The sequence below is a fragment of the Haliotis asinina genome, chromosome 14 (genome assembly GCF_037392515.1).
Source record: "Haliotis asinina isolate JCU_RB_2024 chromosome 14, JCU_Hal_asi_v2, whole genome shotgun sequence".
In the NCBI taxonomy this organism is placed as follows: domain Eukaryota; kingdom Metazoa; phylum Mollusca; class Gastropoda; order Lepetellida; family Haliotidae; genus Haliotis; species Haliotis asinina.
The window spans coordinates 41,837,272-41,856,578 of NC_090293.1; the positions used below are offsets into that span (position 1 = coordinate 41,837,272).

Here is a 19,307-nt window from a genome sequence, read left to right on the forward strand (position 1 = left end):
TTTCTGTCGTGATTCTCAGTCACATTGTGTGGCGTGTGTACTGGTTGTGGACCTTGGTCAGTCCTGCTTACTGCATATACAACTGTCCCCGCGGCTCAAGTTACAACCTTTAGAGGACATATATAGGACAGGTCATCTGGGAATAATTAGCGTTGAATTTTAAAATATACATCTGTCATTTTCATTTTATGATTAAGAATTCTTAAGATCCCTTCCAAGTGAAGAAGAAGAATGACACTAAAATACCGTTCAAATAATCCAGAAGACTACACTCAAAGTTTGTCTTGCATTGCTCATTCCAAGCAGGGAGCCTATATAGAGAGTTATAGAGTATCCCTGTTCCAAGGAGAGAATAATATGACACCTCGCGTTCGCGGAAGCAATAAATGTATTCAGGCGCAGTTTTCCCTCGTTCAAACTCTATGCTTGTGTAGCTTCTAATGGCTATATCTAGAACCAATGTTGATAAACATCTAACAGTAATGTGCAGCCTTAATATTTGTATATTCATCTGATAAAACCAGGGATAATCTACAACAGAGTTAAGTCACCTCGATAAACCCAGGATTGAAAATTTGCACACACAGGTTCAAGTAATGAACGCAGCATGCCAATCACAACTAAATGTAACTTAAGAAGAATTGGATTAGCAAAGTAAATATTCTACACAGGTATGTCAAATCTGAGTGGAGAGTACCAAATCACATGATAACAAAATCATGTCACGTGATCTGTACCAATGTTGATGATCACATGATCAAAAGATGGCGAGCCCAACAGTCCTGAAGAAAATCGTCTCAACAAAATTTGACACGGATGACTTTCCTCCTGAATTACAGTGGTTTTCACCTCCGAACTCATACCAATCCAAAACCGACAATGGCACAGGGCTCAAGCTAAATATGGTAGGATACTTCGTTATTGTCAAGCTCGCGGTCACTTGAACTGAAGTGAAGGGGTCGTTGTCGGCACAGGTACTACAGAAATGTATCACAGGTACTTATAAATCTGTATGCAGAAGTGTACCCTAGCCAAAGTGAATGTACAGAATCGTTCCTTAGGACGTCCTCTGCATCGGAATCAGCGCTGAACCGGTTTCTCGAACGCATACTTTTATTCCTGCCTGTCAAACCGCAGAAAAAGTGCAGCATGGCAGTGCGTGTTCGTCAGGAAAAACAAAATACCTTTCTTCGGCTTGTAAAATATCAGCTCCGTATTCGATTGCGTTAGAATACAAGGCTAATAAAACGATTTTTGATTCCCAGAAAGCGCTCGAAGTCTGGAACAACACCACAAACCGGTTTCGGTTTTGGCTTGAGAAATATGGACTGGTGTGCTGTTTAGGGTACCCGGTACGTTCCTGTACATTTACATTGGCTTGGCTACATTTCTGTATTCAGAAAGGAACCTGGGATACATTTTTGTAGCACCTGTGCTGACAATGACCCCTTCAGCTCAACTGACGCTTGATAGAATGAATGAAGAATGAAGCTTGGCATAATTCTGTCACCACCAGTTAATTATATACTGAACCAAAAAAGTTTAGCACCCTGGTGTAAATGAGTCTTTAAAATGATAATCCTGCTCCAACATGTCTGAAATTCAAAAGTTTACAATGTCAAATCTTTTGGCATTGATGCATGACAAAAAATCGAAATGCACATGCATTTCTGTCAGATGTTGATGGTAATCATGGCAAATGCATTTTTCCTGTGTCACACAGAACAAAACTATCCAGTGGTCAAAGCTTTAATGCACACACATTAAGACATTCACCTGAACGTCAAAAACGTTTAAATTTTTCAAGCATTCAGCATGAGCGGCAGAAGAGGCATGCCTGAAAATCAGCGGCATGTAGCCATTGGGAGACTGCAGGCTGGTCAAACCTTTCAGGAAGTAGGCGTCATTTCAATGTGCACAGGACACTGATTTCACATCTCTGGACACGTGTACAAGAAACTGGCTAAGTCAGAGATCGTCCATGCTCTTGTAGGCCCCAAACAATGCCCAGGGAAGATCGATATTTAGTGACGTCTTCTTGAAGTCACAGGTTGACCAGTGCACCACGGTTGGCCCGCGAATTGCAACATGCTACAGGCACTATTGTTCACCCTCAAACTGTCATGAATCGCCTACATGCTGCCAGACAGCATGCCCGATGCCCAGTGGTTGGGGTACCCTTGACTCCATGTCACAGACAGGCACGTTTACAATGGCCATGCATTCATCGACGATGGCGTCGTACACAGTGGAACAAGACATTATTCACGGATGAATCATGATTCTGCGCCAGTTTTGCTGACGGGAGACATCGGGTATGGCGTCGAGCAGGTGAACGTTATGATGTGAATAACGTCATTGAACATGACCGATATGGCAGAGGGAGCATTATGGTTTGGGCTGGGATCCATGCTGGGAGTAAAACGGATGTGATTCTTGTCCGGGGAAACCTCAATGCACAACGATATTGTGGTGAAATCATCAGACCAGTTGTTATCCCATTTTTGCAACAAAATCATGGCTTCACGTTTCAGCGGGATAACGCTAGGCCACACGCTACCATGCTAACCAGGAACCTTCTTCAACAGCACAATGTCTAACCTCTGTAGTGGCCAGCAAGATCCCCAGACCTCTCTCCCATATAGCATGTTTGGGATATTCTTAGCAGGAGGGTCCGAGAATTTCCCCCCCATATGACCCGTGAAGGTCCCGGGGTAGAATAGGCCCTCAGCAACCCATGCTTGCCATAAAAGGCGACTATGCTTGTCGTAAGAGGCAACTAATGGGATCGGCTGGTCAGGCTCGCTGACTTGGTTGACACATGTCATCAGTTCCCAATTGTGCAGATCGATGCTCATGTTGTTGATCACTGGATTGTCTGGTCCAGACTCGATTATTTCCAGACTGTTGCCATATAGCTGGAACATTGCTAAGTGCGACGTAAAACTAAACTCACTCACTCACTCATTCACTCACTCACTCACTCACTCACCCCCATACTGATAACCTCCATGACCTTGAACTTGCACTCGTACGGGAATGGGGTAACATTAACGTTGGTGAGCTCAGAGCAGTTGTTAACAGCATAAGACGTAGATGCACATCTGTGATTCAGGCCAATGGAGATCACACACGATACTCACATTTGCGGTCTCAGACACCCTTCTTGAGTCTGGGAGTGTGGAGACATTGTTGGGAACACTGAAAACAGCTTTTGGTGATTTTCTAGCCGATAAATGAAATGAGACAATAGTATGATTTGCAAATACAAATTATTTTTTGGTATAATGTGATTTATGTCATTTTGTATATGAGCTTGCTAAACTTTTTTGGTTGAGTATATGTCTCCATGTGTTCCAAGTATCTAGCAGATAAGCACACACTGTCCAATCTTATCAATGCTGATGTTATTAAAGCAACCGCATTGTACTTAAAACATGTATTCAAAGCAAGAACTGTAAATCACAACACGTGACCTGCATAAAATGTACCTGTATTTGTACTGTAGGCCTCAAGGCCCTAAATACTGAATAAACAGAATTGAATTGAAAGTATCTAGCAGAGGATGCTGGGGATGAACAGGCACAAACAGCTTGATGAACGTCCAGACAGGTGTTGGTGTTCTGATGTTCTGCTTGTATCATGTCCTTCATGACGAAAATATGAAATTTTCTTGTTTGACGCTGCACTCAGCAATATTCCAGCAATGTGGAGGCAGTGTGTAAATAACGCATTCTGGACCCGACAATTCAGTGATCAGCATCATGAGCATCAATATATGCAACGAGGATATGTCAGCCAAGTCAGTGAGCCTGCCCAGCTGCCCGTTAGTCGCCTCAAAGACAATGAGTGAGTGAGTTTAGTTTTATGCTGCATTCAGCAATATTCCAGCTATATGGCAGTGGTCTGTACATAATTGAGTCTGGACGAGACACTCCAGTGATCAACAACATGAGCATCAATCTGTGCAATTGGGAACCGATGACATGTGTCAACCAAGTCAGCAAGTCTGACCACCCGATCCCATTAGTCGCCTCTTACAACAATCATAGTCGCCTTTTATGGTGAGCATGGGTTGCTGAAGACCAAATCCATTCTGCATCTTCCCATGTCGAAAATATGAAGGACATGTACACATAACATATGTAATTTGACATGGCTATGATGTACCAGTATACTCTCCTTTTCTTACAGGATCCCCAAACCGACTTCTGGCAGAGGTAAGTTGACAAGAGCCTGAGTGTGTGGCAAATATATGCTTGTATCTAAAAATCAAAACAAGGTGTTGTTGACAGATATATTATTGTCTCCAAATTTGGGATTGAACAAAAAAATCACTTTCTGAAATGTTGATTTTTTTTTACACTTCTTTTATAGTTTAGCAATATTCCAGCAATATCAAGGCAGGGGTACACGAGAAATTCTGAAATGTTGAAGTAGGCCCTGTATTAACATCAGTATTCTCAGACCTGTGACACCTCTGTCACATGCAGAACTGGCCTACATTGACAAACGTTGACCTTTCTGACCCAACACTGATGCTGTTACATTAGCTTCCCCCTCTGCAGGCAGTCTGCGTTCTGTTCTTTATTTTGTTGACACTTACATAGACAGATTCTTTCATACAAAATGCATAAAATCGGTGATTTACAATGTGATTAGGCTGTCTGACAAAACGTATACCTGCAAAGTTTGAGATCGATTGGATCATTGGATGAAGAGTTATTTGCTAAAAAAACAGGTCCACATGCAAACTACTAGTATAAGTTTCTGCATAATGATCTGTCACCACCTCCACTGGTCATTTCAGATGCACTTCAAACAAACTTGACTGTTTAGTCTATTTTTAAATTCTTTACTATTCCTTAATATTTAAAAGATTTTTCACAGTTTCTTTTTAATTCTTTTATATTCTTATTCAGAACATACTATGTTCCTGAGCTGCGAAAGGACGATGGTCACTTCCTGTACACGGTGATAAAGGATGATAAAGTTTATGCGGAGACTGAGTTTGAGGTGCTCAGTACCAACAAGTTTGATCAGGTAATTCAGACCTCTAGATAAGCTACATGTATGATTTATTATCCATATGTATGCATTTATGAATATCCATACATAAATAAATCTCCTTTACTCAGATAAATCTTGTATTGATTGTGAACAATTTACTTGGGGAAAATATTAATTACTGAATACTATAACAATGTGTACAACTTGTTCAGCTTGTTCAAAATGACTCCTAATGCATTGCGTGACCTTGTCACAGCTGATTTGGTGTATCGTAGTGAAGGGTTGCCCCTTTGTCAGTTGATTCTCAACATGTGAAACAAGGCTGCTGTTTTGCATCTCATTGTTGAGAATTCATCAGAAATGTCCTTTCTTTCATTAAAAAAGAATCTACAGATGGTTTAATCATTAATGTTTCTGATTCAGGCTCTTTGACAGTGAGCAGCAGCAGCAGCAGCAGCAACTGGTTTCTCCAGTGATAATTTAATTGGTTGTAGAGAGGGATAGCGAGAGTGAATCTGATTGTGAAAGTAACTGACGAGTGACATCTCTACGTTATAAAGTTAATAAACTAAAATAGATGGCATATATCTGAGTAACAATTCAATAAAAACATGAAACCTCACGGGTCATGCGTCTGTAGATTAGCTCAGGTCAAGTTGAACAAGCTGTGTGTGTTATTACACATTGTAGACTAACAGATGTACAATCATGCAATACTCCTACTGTTTTGTTCTGATGTTTAAATTTGCTTATCACATCCTTGGTCATGATGTATACTGACTATCTGTTGCCAAGTGACTGTGTTAAGATGACTCTATCTGTTGCCAAGTGACTGTGTTAAGATGACTCTATCTGTTACCAAGTGACTATGTTAAGATGACTCTATCTGTTGCCACAGGCGGGGCTGATGTTGAGGCTGGACGGAGATCACTGGGTGAAAACTGTGAGTCCCCTCTCACTCAGGTGTACACTGTGATTTATGATGATATTATCCTGGGCCCGATTATCAACATGGCATGAAACTGACAATAATAGCACAACAGCTTTAATTAAAATAGTCATCCAATCACATTAATATAATGAATGAGAGAAATTCAGTGTTCTGAGCGAGATTACTTCTGAAATGGTGTTACCTCACTCCAGGATATTTATCATTCTAGAACAGAGATATAATACTCTATATAATTTAGGATTAGTCAGTGTAATGTTGTGTTATTGTTTCTGTAATCTTAAGAAATCTAGAGCTGCTAGAATCAGAGTTCATTGTAAGTGCTATCCATGTTATAAGCACATGATTATGTGTCATTATCAAATACCATTGATACCAGCAATATAACCTACTGGTAAACACATATAAGATGATCCACGACCTGACAAATGACCCCAATTTGCATACTTGGGAACACCCCACAGAACGATCCACTTGAAACAAGAGGGAAACAGGTTGTCTGATAAATATCGAGAAGTTCATTTTCCCCCGTGTGTTTCATGCATGAATTGTTATAGCACACTCGATTTGGGAACAGGTACAATCCCAACGAATTGAATCAACACAGTATACTGAGCAAATATGTTTAGGACCACCGATCCATTTCACAAAGCAAATGACATTTTCCTGGGTTTTTTTTAGCAAAATTGTTGAATATCTTAAATGCTTGTCAATGCCCCAATCATCTATTTGTCTTCGTCTTAACTAAAGGTTAGCGTGGAATATCAGTATCTTATGCCTGAAATTGCAGTCTTATCATTCGAAGGAATATGCAGTGTTGATTTCATGTCACTGTTAGCATGTGTTTCACGTGCATAATCGTCAAGCTACCTGTAGCAGGCAAGTGTACTCGCCCAATTCGTTGAACCGCCTCTCTTGTCACAAATGCGTTTAGTGTGCAGGATCATCTAATATGTGTCTAGCAGTACATTGCTCAATGCTGGTGCCAGAAATCAGTGATTGTGGGTTTCTGTCGCAGATACTTTACAGTGTATGAAACTCCTTCAAAAAGACAGGAAGCCCACGGTTCTGATAACTAAAAATGTTGCCGGCCCTGTTAACATGTAACCAGAACTGTAATAAATGTAGGAAATTGAGATATGGTGTTAACAGGAAGCAATTAATGAATTACTGGTAGTGAGATAAACTTAAACATGTGCAAAAGCAAATTTAATAAAACCATGACTTGCTGGTTACAGTTAATTCATTTAGTGTCACTGCCATCAGAAAAGAGCATCATTCATTGGCTGAAAGCATTCTCTAGACCAGTCACATTTAGTGTTAGATAAATGGGTAGATTGATCTGTGGAAGTTACTTCATTGGCTGAAAGCATTCTCTAGACCAGTCACATTTAGTGTTAGATAAATGGGTAGATTGATCTGTGGAAGTTACAGTTTGATCGATTATGAACTATACAGACATCACCATTATTGTAGATTATTTTTTAAACATTTCAAACAATGACATGGTCAGATATATACCCTTAGAAAATGTATTTATGAAATAAAGTTGAAAACCCGCCATGTAACTAGCAAACAGCGGGCTGCCAGGCGGATGCTTTTTCATTCACTGGACTCAAGATTTCCAGCAGCACATTCATGGTTGTGGGGTTCACAGTCCCTAAACCTTGAAACACGTGTACCTTCATGATTTTGTCTCGCACGTAGCAGCCATGACTGAAACACAGTTAGCAGCAGTTCAACCCACCTCACTCATCAAGTTAACCAAAGAATGTTTGTGTTTGCTGTGACAAGGAAAGAATGATGGTGTAACAATTGATTTCTGCATCACATATGCATCAGTTGCAACAGTGCTGATAATGTAAAAGTGATATGCCACCTCTCTGTATAAGACACTTGGTTGCCTGAGGTCAAGGTCACTGATACAAAACTGACACAATAATGTAAAAGTGATATACCACCCCTCTGTTTAAGACACTTGGTTGCCTGAGGTCAAGGTCACTGATACTAAACTGACAAAAAATGTAAAACATAGTCTACTTGAACATATCCTCCAAGGTGACAAGAATGGGCATGAGATGGGTTCAGTATTTGATGGGATGGTGTGTATACATGCTTAGTGTAGTCATCATGCCTTGATGGTGTTTCTGTTACAGTGAATATGTAAAACCAATGATTATGTATAATCCCTGAAATTTTCAGTGATTATGTATACTGTCTGGATCACTCAGTGAATTTATATGTAATCAGTGAGATGTTCAGGAATTAAACATAAATCCAGGTTTTACATATTCACTGGAATACATAAGCAATCACAGGCCTGGCTCCAAAGCAGCCTTGCTTGTATTCAGGCTGCTGTGCTAGGATGGAACTGTTGTTTACTGTGGTATTGAGATCATTCCCTTGTGTACCTGCAGATCATTAAGTGATACCTGTGACTGTTGCTTGCAGGGTCTGGAGTATTCTGAAGGGGCGTGGCAACTGAGTTGTGTTGTGACCAACTACAACAGTGATTGGTCTACCACGAAGTGGGGTAGCAGCAAGCTCACCCTTCGTCTCTACAGACTTGAGGACAGTGTTGTGGTAGGTTGCAAACTCACGCTGTCATTGTGTTCTGGTAGGTGAGACATACATATTCTCTGTCTTTATCTCTCCCTCACTCTCCCTCTCTCTCATTCACTTACATGCATGCACACACAGATGCACGCACACACACACACCTTCCTAATTAAATGTTTTATTCAGTAAATAGTAATATTTAAGTTATCAGTTATGAATGTTTTTCATGTGTTCTTGTTCAGGTGGAGAGGAAAGACCCAACTTCTGACAATTGGGAGTTCATCCGTATAGCTCATCTCAACAACCCCAACAAAGCAGACGTCAAGATTGGCTTGTTTGCGTGTGAGCCAGACACTAAACCAGGGTCTTCTGTCATCTTCAAGTACCTCAACATCAACGAGACTGATGGCTTTCACCACACCAATGCTTGATGTGAGCTGGACCAAAACAAGCCTTGTATATGTGGCATGATGGGGTAATTCTGTACAAGGCAGTCTTTGTCTTTCTGGAACAATTTTTCCAGAAATAAAAAATAATTTGATTATTTTTCTAATAACGTATTGGCAGTTGTTTATCAGCCTGAGGAACTTCATTTCAGTTGTTGAATGGGATCATTGTAGGTTGAAAGGGTTGTTTGAAGTAATTGTTGTTTTCCTGATGGAATTTGTTTTTGGTAATTTCTGTGGTAGTCTCAATACTGTTCCAGGTTCCAGACTGTCATGTACTATGGCAATCATGTTGACAATCAACAATTTTGGGTCACATTTCTTTCAATAATGGAAGTTGTATATTTGAAGATTTGAATGGACAAACTGTGCAGGGAACTTGTAACATGATATGAACAAATTGTTTAGTTTTATGATGTACTTACAATAGAAACACTGTTGTGAGATGTATTCATAAAATCAACTAATATTTCAGCTTCTACCTCATTTGCCATGATGAATGAACACAAACATGTGACATATATATATCCAAGTGGTTTGGGTTATATAATAATGTGTCATGTAATGTAGACAAGAGGTATTGCATGTATTATCAAACATTTGGGTTTGAGTTTGACAAGGCGAACATTTGATTGAAATAGTTCACAACAAACATCATTAAGGATGTTTTTAGTCATATATCTGCCTTGTGAGGAAATGAAGAGTGAATGAAAATGTTTCACAAAGCTTCCAATGATGTAAGTGTATGTATAGAAAATTGTCACTTGTAGGCAGAATTGTTCCTTTGTATATCAAGGATGTTATCTTGGCAATAGTACATGTCCAAGCAGAATTTACCTTGTACTTAGTCAACTCATGAAACCTGTCAATATGTTTTAGACCATGAGCTGTCATTGTCATTGTCATACCTATGTAATCTCACCAGTTGTTTGATTTAAAACAAGTAGTATTTACCGTTTAATATTCTGATTATCTCACAAAACAGTTTGTTACACATGTTTCATATGATATATGATTATTTAGAATGTCTCATTTCTAATAAAAGCTTGCCTCTAAAACAAGTGTGATCATTAGTTATAAACATGCAGCCTACGATTCTACATACCAAGGTAGCTGACAGATTATGGTGCTACACTTCATCAAGGATGGCCCTGGATGGTCTAAGCAGAGCCCATGTGTGAAGTACTTTTACACAAAAATGCTGCAATGGGTATTAATTGGCCAGGGGTAATCTGGTTTGTGTATGATTATATACCATGTATCATTGTGATGACAGTCATGGTTTGGGGGGTCCCAGCCCTGATTGGGAGAATGAAGAAACAACTGAGGCTGTTTATGTTCAAGTGTATTTTTATTTCTTTTTTCACAGATCTTCCAGTCCTAAATGTAACAAGTATAGGTTCATCTGTATATCTGTGTGTAAGCCTAGCAATTACATCCACATCCTGAGGAGTGTTCAGAACCGTGAGTGCCTGCAAAGTCTAGCAAGCGCTTGATTCGTAACCCCTGTGCCCGTTGTGGTGTTTGCGCATACACACAAACCATCCTCAAAGCTTCCTCATGAAACAAGATGGTGACCATGCTTAATGTTAGCAAGTGCGTGCATCCATTCAGGGCCAATGTGAGTGCTCAAGGGAGGCAATAGTGCGGTCACTTGTGGTTCGGGACATGCCTCAGGTGTTTCTGTCCAAGGTGTCACTGACAGTAAGCCAATCTTATGGCTGAACAATCAGATGTCCCAGAGAACTGTCATGTCATCCAACCACTAGCAATACAAGTACAGATCAGAACCATATGGAGAACTGTTTGTTCATGCCTGACATCACATTAAGATATATTTTACTCCATGGATGTGATCAAGTATAACGAACTATCACCTTGACCATTCACAACAAACTTCCTTTGGTAAATCAAAATCTCAACATTTGTTTCTTCGAGAATGTGTCTTGCACATGAACACTTCTGGATTTGATGGTTCTTTCAGCACCGAAACTTGGTGTGTATTAATGATCACTACTCATGCTGGATGACTGAGGATTTGCACTTTATGCTTTCGTTCCTTATGTCAAATTACGTCACATATTTTACTCTGATAGGATATCTCTCCACTTGAAGATTGGGAACTTTCTAATCAGTTTAAGGAAAGATTCAGACATCTGAATCGGAACTTGAAGAAACCAATTTGAACTGGCAACTCCTCCGGTAAATAATAAAGGAGATGTCGCTATAACATTGTGGACATAGCATTCTCCCTGTAGTTACTGAGTGCAATGACCTTTACTCCAGGGGAAGCAGACTGATGACTATGTGTGGCTTTCCTTTTGATAAAATTATGTCCTGATTCACAGTGGTGAAGAAATGGAGCTGAATATTTTTGGAAAGATGCTGTCTGATGGCTAAAGAACTCGCTCCTCAATCTTACAGACTGGACAGTCATAGCTTGCTTCATCTGAACTGACCATTCCTGGAGAGAACCTATAGATGTAACTTAACATCACTTTGACTGAACACATAGCACAGCAAATGTCCATCTCATCCTGAACAGCCATTACTAACATTGTCACCAGTGTGGGATGGCATTTCTCTCCTGAGCGATCTGTTACTGCTTAGTGCTTGTCCATTCCCCAACAGAAATCCACTGTGTCCACTACTGACAGGGATGTCAACCGACATGCTTCCTCCCTTGTCTTGTTCATTGTGACCCTTGTGTAATGCCTGCCCCACTGACTTCCTGTCTGAACTCCCAGCATGCTTCACTTTGTTGCACATGGCACACAACCTTTCAATCTTTAGTAGTCTAGCCAGCCTATGCAATGCCATTTGTTGGCGTGGACTACACACTAGCAGTCCAGTGTATAGATAGCGTACAAGTGACACCAAAACAGTGTTGTTCATTTCAATGTTGTCTATTTCTAGTCTGTACTCATTCATATCATGGATCGGCTCATGTCCAAACTCGCCACTTAGTACTGGTGAGGCCCCAATGAGCAGGATCTTGTGAAGCTGAAGGAAAGAAAAGACAGTCTCCATTATTGAGAATACTCCACTGTTATTATAAACACCCTAGACTCTACACCATGAAGGATTTATTGAGACCAATCTGAAGGACACAAAGCTAAAACAGACATCAAATCAAACAACTCTTTTATTTCATTATTGAAACAGGTAGTAACATCTATACTCCATTTCACTTTTAAGCACTATTTCATATATAACTTATTTATCTACTCATTGAAACCTCTGTTCTAGCGACCACATTCTTTTATAACAGTCATCTGAGTAATTGCCACTAGTCACCTCATACAAGCATTAAACAGTCATCTGAGCATCTGAGTAATTGCCACTAGTCGCCTCATACAAGCATGAAACAGTCATCTGATGAAATTAAATATAATGAAAGCTCACTTGGGTACAATTGGTCATATACGCAAATTGGAATCCTGTGGACATCAGATTCCAATACTATGGTAGAGAACCTGTAGTGACTCAAGGACCACTTAAACTGTGCACTGCTTTATGTGACTCACAGCGACTCTGTGTCTGTTGACCACCAGGACAGCATCCAGGTACTTGTTCTCTTGCCACAGCTGGTACAGTCCAGGCAGGACGCTGGTCTTCCCATCACGGTTGGCAGCACAAAACTGTCTCCATTTACGACTGTTTTCTGGAACAGGAATGAAAACATAAAACCACATATCTAAGGGTATTTTATTTGTGCGAGTTTGGAAACTCATCTGATGTGTGTATATAGGTATAAACTGAATGGAAAATCTTAAAACAATCATAATCTTAATCAAGCTAATCATTAATAGAGCTAATCATTAAAGTTGAAATGTCTCTTCTAAAGATATTACTCTTTGCCTGAGGTTTGTGATTATCTTCCCAAGGAAGACTACAGCTGAACAGACCAAGGGCTTCAGCAGATGCTAGTGCCATAGTAATTTTAAGTTAAACTGATATACTTTCCCACAAAGTAAAAAATAGCAGCATAAGGTTAGGAGCTGTATTCGAAACTATGATTCACAAACAGCAACATCACAGAGCACAGATAGGATGACTTGACAAATAAAACACAAGGCATCAAAACCATCACATAACAACTGCAAAGACAGCAGGATATCATTAGGGAAATATAGCTGTGTATAGTGCCCTGCTGTTTTCTGATAACATGTCAGTTTTAGGATTTTTATTTCATCCATATGAATAGAGGTTTGAATGTTGTTTTGCCACTTTGAGATGCAACACTGTATATGGAGTGCTCCTACTTGCAGTCAGTTATTTCTGCTGCACTGATGCCAACCTTGAGACAGTGTCATGGCAGCATCCAGGTGCAGGATCTGTTGGTCGTTGACCAGGTCGACCACAGGGTGTCTGGACATCACAAGAATTGAATGTGTGTCCAACTCCTTGAACACAATGTGGCTTGACACAGCACTGCCCATGGTGGAGACAGGAGGTGGGTCTGACACAGTGGATGGAGAATCTTGACAGTCATTCAGCTGTTGGAGAAAACTGAAGGCTTAAGAGATGAAAACAACCCCTATAAATAAGCAATTAAAAGGTCATTCAAACCAATCAAAGTAGGTGAGAAAGGAAATGAAAGATGAGCACTAAACAATTACAATCAGTTGTATGAACCTGGTCTGATAATGAACAAATCTGTGACAGGCAATCAGAGGCTAACAAACAGACCTTTCTTTTTTTAATTTTTGATGCAACATCCTCAATTCTTTTCTTCCGCGTTTCCTCTACAATCGAGTCAGTGACTCGGCCTGGTGAGCCTGGGGGAGACCAGCTGGAAGGGTTGTTCAGCTGCACAGCTTTACTTCCCACGTTGCTGAAAAAAAGTAAACGATGTCAACACTATGATCCTAACAGACAACACTGAGAAACATGCAAGGTTAGTCTAATGGAAAATGGTATTAGAGAGGACGTGCATCTAGATCTGCTAATCTAAGGTAGTAAACATAGGACAGGTGGGACATTGGATATCACCTGTACAAATCCAGCAAGTACTTCGCAACAACTGGGTTGTCCTTTTCTTTCAAACCCAGGCTATTTCTTAAACGCTTCCATCGCTCCATTTCCTCAGATATGTACACCGTTTGCTCAGTACGACACTCTCTTTCCAGTCTTTCCGTTTTACCTCCATCGTTTTCGCTTATCGTAGATGTCGCCATTTTGAGTTTAGTACGCTATGTCACGTGACCGTTATCGTGGAAACCCCCCGATCTATTCCTAGACCTTGCTACCCTTCGTGGTTCGTGGGATATGAAATATTTGCGGTGACATCGAATCAATTAAGCAGCATCTACAGACCCTCGCAAAAAGTAACGTAATTTCAAAGGAACTCGATATCACACTATAACCCATAGACCTACACGAACGTCATATATATTAATAGAGTAATATATATGACGTGCGTGTACATCTATGGTCTATGTTTAACCAACAGTGCGATATCGGGTTCCTGTGCGTAATTTCCAAAGACTTAAAGGTTTATTTAGAGTAGCATAAATAATTTTCATGAAAACTGATTTCGTAAGATCCAAGTCAAATTTTGCACATTTGTGGGGAAATCATCTTCCCTACAATCACATAATTTCTGTTGAATTTTCCGTTGCTTATTTCTTGAATTGCGACAATTGAATCAACATGTGTATAGTTATGGTGGCTGATTAGGGCCATCGCTTTCTCGCCTCCAAAATTTAAGACGAGAAAGCGATGGCCCAAATCAGTCACCATATATAGTTCCTTGAAGTCCTTTAGGACTGCTTTTAACATTATGCATCCGACAAAACAACAAAATCACCAGACGTTGACAGTCTTCCTCTGCATTTGGACCTCACACACCTCCAGTGTACATGCAGGTTCGTCGGACAACGTTCTTGGTGTAGAGTGAGTGAGTGAGTTTAGTTTTACGCCGCACTCAGCACTATTCCAGCTATATGGCGGCGGTTTGTAAATAATCGAGTCTGGACCAGTCAACCCAGTGATCAACAACATGAGCATCGATCTGCGTCTACAAGATGAGGTGTGTGCAGCGCCTGGAGAATATGCGAACGCTTCTGTGCTGCCACTGTAACACGGCCAAGGGAGGAATGAGTGAGTTTAGTTTTACGCCGCATTCACTAATGCTCCAGCGATATGCCGCGATCTGTAAATATCGAATCTGGGTCTGGCAACTTAGTCAGCAGATCGGACCACCCGATCTTATTTGTCACCTCATACGACAAGCGTGGGTTGCTGAAGATCAATTTTTAGTAGATCATCACGGACTGTTCCCACTGACAAGGCCTCAAATCACCATTAAGTGTTAACATCACCATTTATTTGTTCTTTGAGTGGAAATTTAGGGTTGGGAAGTGCAGAAATGGCAAATCCAACGTATGAAAACGTATTTTATTCTTCAAGTTAAGACTTGAAGTCATGTCCATTCCTGGTTACCTGAAACCATCCGTACAAAGACGGAATTATTGGTGGATCCAAATCCCTGTCCCAAAGACTAACCGTAATCCTTTCCACAACCAAGGAGTGATTCTTCTCCTTTATCATTGCAAGGTTTTGTGACAAAGTCGTCATGGGTTCTGAAAAAACCGCAAAAAGTTTGCTTGAATGTTTACAATCTCAGAGAATAGGCTGAAATCGGTTATGTCAAGACGTTTGATTTTTCAACTATTGACAGCACTTTTCCACAAAACAAGCTTAAAGTCAACCTCATTCGTGATGCACAGGGAAATTGTCAACAATTAATAGATGTACGTACATGTCGAACCTCAGAGGTTCCGGGTAATTGGTAAAAAATGAAAATAAATATGCTTTAAAGTTAAGTGAAATCACTGATAAAATGGGAAGACATTTCAGCAAGAAGCAGACATTGGTATTGCCACCAGTTGTGCACCTCTTCTTGCGGAAGGGACCTGTTTCACAAATCGATCGTAGCTCTACGACTGACGTAAGTCTATGTTAATGTATAGAAGTTGCAAGCAGCTTTGTGAAAGTGAGCCATGTTAGCAAACCCAATACAAGGTAATTTGTCCGAGAGGTTTGAACTTGTGCTTCGGGTATATCGACGATCTGATATCGTTCAACAAACATCGGATGGGCTGATTTACCCACGAATAAGATACAAAGAGACAAGCAAGACTACACAATCTGTTTAGACTAATGCAAAAGGTTCAGAGTGACATGAACTCCTTACAACACTGTATGACAAATGTACATGTAGAGTATAGAATCATCTCAATTTTCCTTTCACATCGAACGGTGTTCCAACATTTCCATCCTTTGGTGTTTACATTTTTCAACAATGGAGGTACAATCGAACATTGCACGACTCGAATAACACTCGGGTATACCTTGTATACACCCGTTTCACTTGTTTGATCAAAAGATTTCATCGTAGACATGTGGAGGACAATTCCAACTTGACGCTCCAGTGACAAAACTGATTTCTGATACAATTCACGGTATTGACGGTACCACACGTTACCGATTTTTCAGGTGAAGGATTGAATAGCCATTGAACACGTGGCTCATCTTTTCGCGAACAGGCATATTATCTCCCTTCGTAGAATCCTAAAATATGCAAAATATGTAACATTTGTGTTCGGAAATAATATAACTACGCTCAGCACGAGCACCATACCTTGTATACCCCAGTCACTAAACATCATATTTTGTCAACACGAGCACCATACCTTGTGTACCCCAGTCACTAAACATCATATTTTGTCAACACGAGCACCATACCTTGTATACCCCAGTCACTAAACATCATATTTTGTCAACTCGAGCACCATACCTTGTGTACCCCAGTCACTAAACATCATATTTTGTCAACACGAGCACCATACCTTGTGTACCCCAGTCACTAAACATCATATTTTGTCAACACGAGCACCATACCTTGTATACCCCAGTCACTAAACATCATATTGTGTCAACACGAGCACCATACCTTGTGTACCCCAGTCACTAAACATCATATTTTGTCAACACGAGCACCATACCTTGTATACCCCAGTCACTAAACATCATATTTTGTCAACACGAGCACCAAACCTTGTATACCCCAGTCACTAAACATCATATTTTGTCAACACGAGCACCATACCTTGTATACCCCAGTCACTAAACATCATCTTTTGTCAACACAAGCATATATAGTCTAAAGAGAATACACTGAGTCCTGTGTCAGCAACGTGCCCACTACCACGATTGATACACATGCCTAGCTTCATGACAGTGTCCGTCCACAGTGGTTGCCTTGTGGAATCTACTCACGTACCTTATTCTCATTGCCCCAGTCTGGCAGACCAATCTCGCACGGTTCGGACATGACAGTCCTGTCAATTTGTTCAGGGCCGTAGTTAACTTTTGGGAGCACTATCAGCGTCAAAAGAATCTTTTGTTAATACTTTAATGCAAGTAACTTGTAAAACAATTCTTTGGGGCGGGCGCAGTTGCGCCCTTGCCCACTTGTCCCCTTGGTCTGCCTACGGCCCTGTAAATGTTCACCTCATTCCAAAGTTAAATGGCGACAGTCTCTATGTAAGCCCGTACGCCCAAGACAATCACGTGATTAACATCATGAGCAGCTGGGATACGATGACGTGTGTCAGCCAAGTCAAGCGACCCTGACTACTCGGTCCCGTTAGCCGCCGCCTCTTACGAGTGAAAATGAGTTAAGTTTTTCCCGTTATAGCTATATATTCCAGCATTATCATCACGGTGGACATCACAAATGGAGTTCACACATTGTGTCTATGTGGAGAATTGAACCAAGATCTTTTGGGTAACGATCGAACGATATAACCTACTCACCGCCTCTCATTTATTGGTACACATGATGAGATTTATACATTTCCAACTAATATTTTTTCGCGAATACAAAGTATCTTTTCGATGATGATTTTTGTTCGTTACCAACATAAGCGATAGATAATAGTTAGATATTAATTCATCTCATAAACCTATGTCTATATCCAGCCAGCATGATCATCATGAAGCTTTTCCTGAAGTCTGACCCGGCTTTTGGCGTCACGAGAGAACGCCCAAACCGCTAGATTACCCCACCGCCCCTTGCCTCTCACATGTATTACTGAAGACCAATTCTTCACGGGTTGTAATCCCCTGGAAGGCTGCACAGCTTGTGGATGTGGAGGGTAGGGTGATTTGAAGTACCGTATTTCTTCCAAAAAGCGCCGTCAGCACTTTTTTCAACGGATCTCCAGACCGGCGCTTATTAGAGGCCCGGCGCTCATTAAAGTTGAACCAGTGCCAGGTGTTTAACCAGTGCCAGGTGGTTCGTGCCATCGGGATATCACAAAGTTATGATTTAAGGGACCGTACTATATTGTTTTTAGACCAAGAGAGAATACACTTGCCAAAAAATGCAAAAGTCTATATCCGCTTATTAGAGGCACGGTCGTTAATAGAGGAATTACGGTACTTCAGCTAATCTTTCGATGCCCAGGAACGATGATTCGTCCAGTTACTGCAACACCTCCAAAGACTTATCCATGGATCAGACATGAATGTCTATATAAAATTGTAATTATAAATTTTGAGTACAGTTCTAATTTGGTATGCAAACAGGCATGAATCAATCAGTAGGGTCCCTCCACTGCATGACAGTGTTAGAAACGTAATTAAATGTTTGTTACGTTCATTTTATGGATATCTACTTCACCAAATTGTGTACTGTTCTGTGTCAAAAATGTATTTTGTGTAGAAATGTCCCCATGAGGAAGTTTAAAGAAATCCTATTATGTGAAACAAGACGGGGTGTGCATTTACTATATGGTTGAACATGTTAATTTATCAATCGTGAATTTCCCCTAACGATAATGTTAAAAGTTGTTAATGTCTATGAAACAAATTCCTGACACGCATAGCTCCACTGTATGCAAAACGGCCCCGGTCTTGCCCAACGAATGACTTGAATATTAATATGACAGGTTATTAAATTTGGTGTGATAGTGCGGTTTCCATAGTAATAATTAATGCTCCTGATGCAGCAGGATGCTTATGCTTGAATCCAAATGGTAGGCGTTGTTTCCCTGGTCATTCGTTCGTGGGAAACGTGGAAGTAATCTTTGCCGAGTGTGATGGAAACAGAAATTTTCACACAAACCCCATAAGTTGCCCTGATCATACTTGTACTTGTACTGCCACAAAACATGGCGACAAGATGGGGATTCTGTGGCGCAGGTAAAATATGTGAAGACTTCTGTGCTACTATGCTAACACAGCCCCGTGAGGAACACAAGGTACGTCAATTCATATTTCCACGAAATGCCGTTCCTCGTGTTGGTACTCATGCTTAGGGCCTAGATTTT

General features: G+C 40.6%; 2 protein-coding genes across 2 annotated transcripts; one reads left to right on the forward strand and one right to left on the reverse strand.

Annotated features, from left to right (window-relative positions):
• Positions 1-719: 719 nt before the first annotated feature.
• Positions 720-10,022, forward strand: LOC137261035 (uncharacterized). The gene is made up of 6 exons (XM_067798693.1): positions 720-905; positions 4,195-4,220; positions 4,923-5,043; positions 5,909-5,953; positions 8,411-8,542; positions 8,761-10,022. Exons 1-6 carry the CDS (start codon positions 765-767, stop codon positions 8,947-8,949), a joined length of 654 nt encoding a protein of 217 aa, XP_067654794.1. The 5' UTR covers positions 720-764; the 3' UTR covers positions 8,950-10,022.
• Positions 10,009-14,180, reverse strand: LOC137261024 (uncharacterized). Its single transcript, XM_067798683.1, has 5 exons — positions 13,960-14,180; positions 13,657-13,801; positions 13,265-13,463; positions 12,492-12,628; positions 10,009-11,967 (listed from the first exon to the last, which is right to left on the reverse strand). The coding sequence occupies exons 1-5, from the start codon at positions 14,142-14,144 to the stop codon at positions 11,497-11,499; spliced, it is 1,137 nt and encodes a 378-aa protein (XP_067654784.1). The 5' UTR covers positions 14,145-14,180; the 3' UTR covers positions 10,009-11,496.
• Between the last annotated feature and the right edge of the window lie 5,127 nt (positions 14,181-19,307).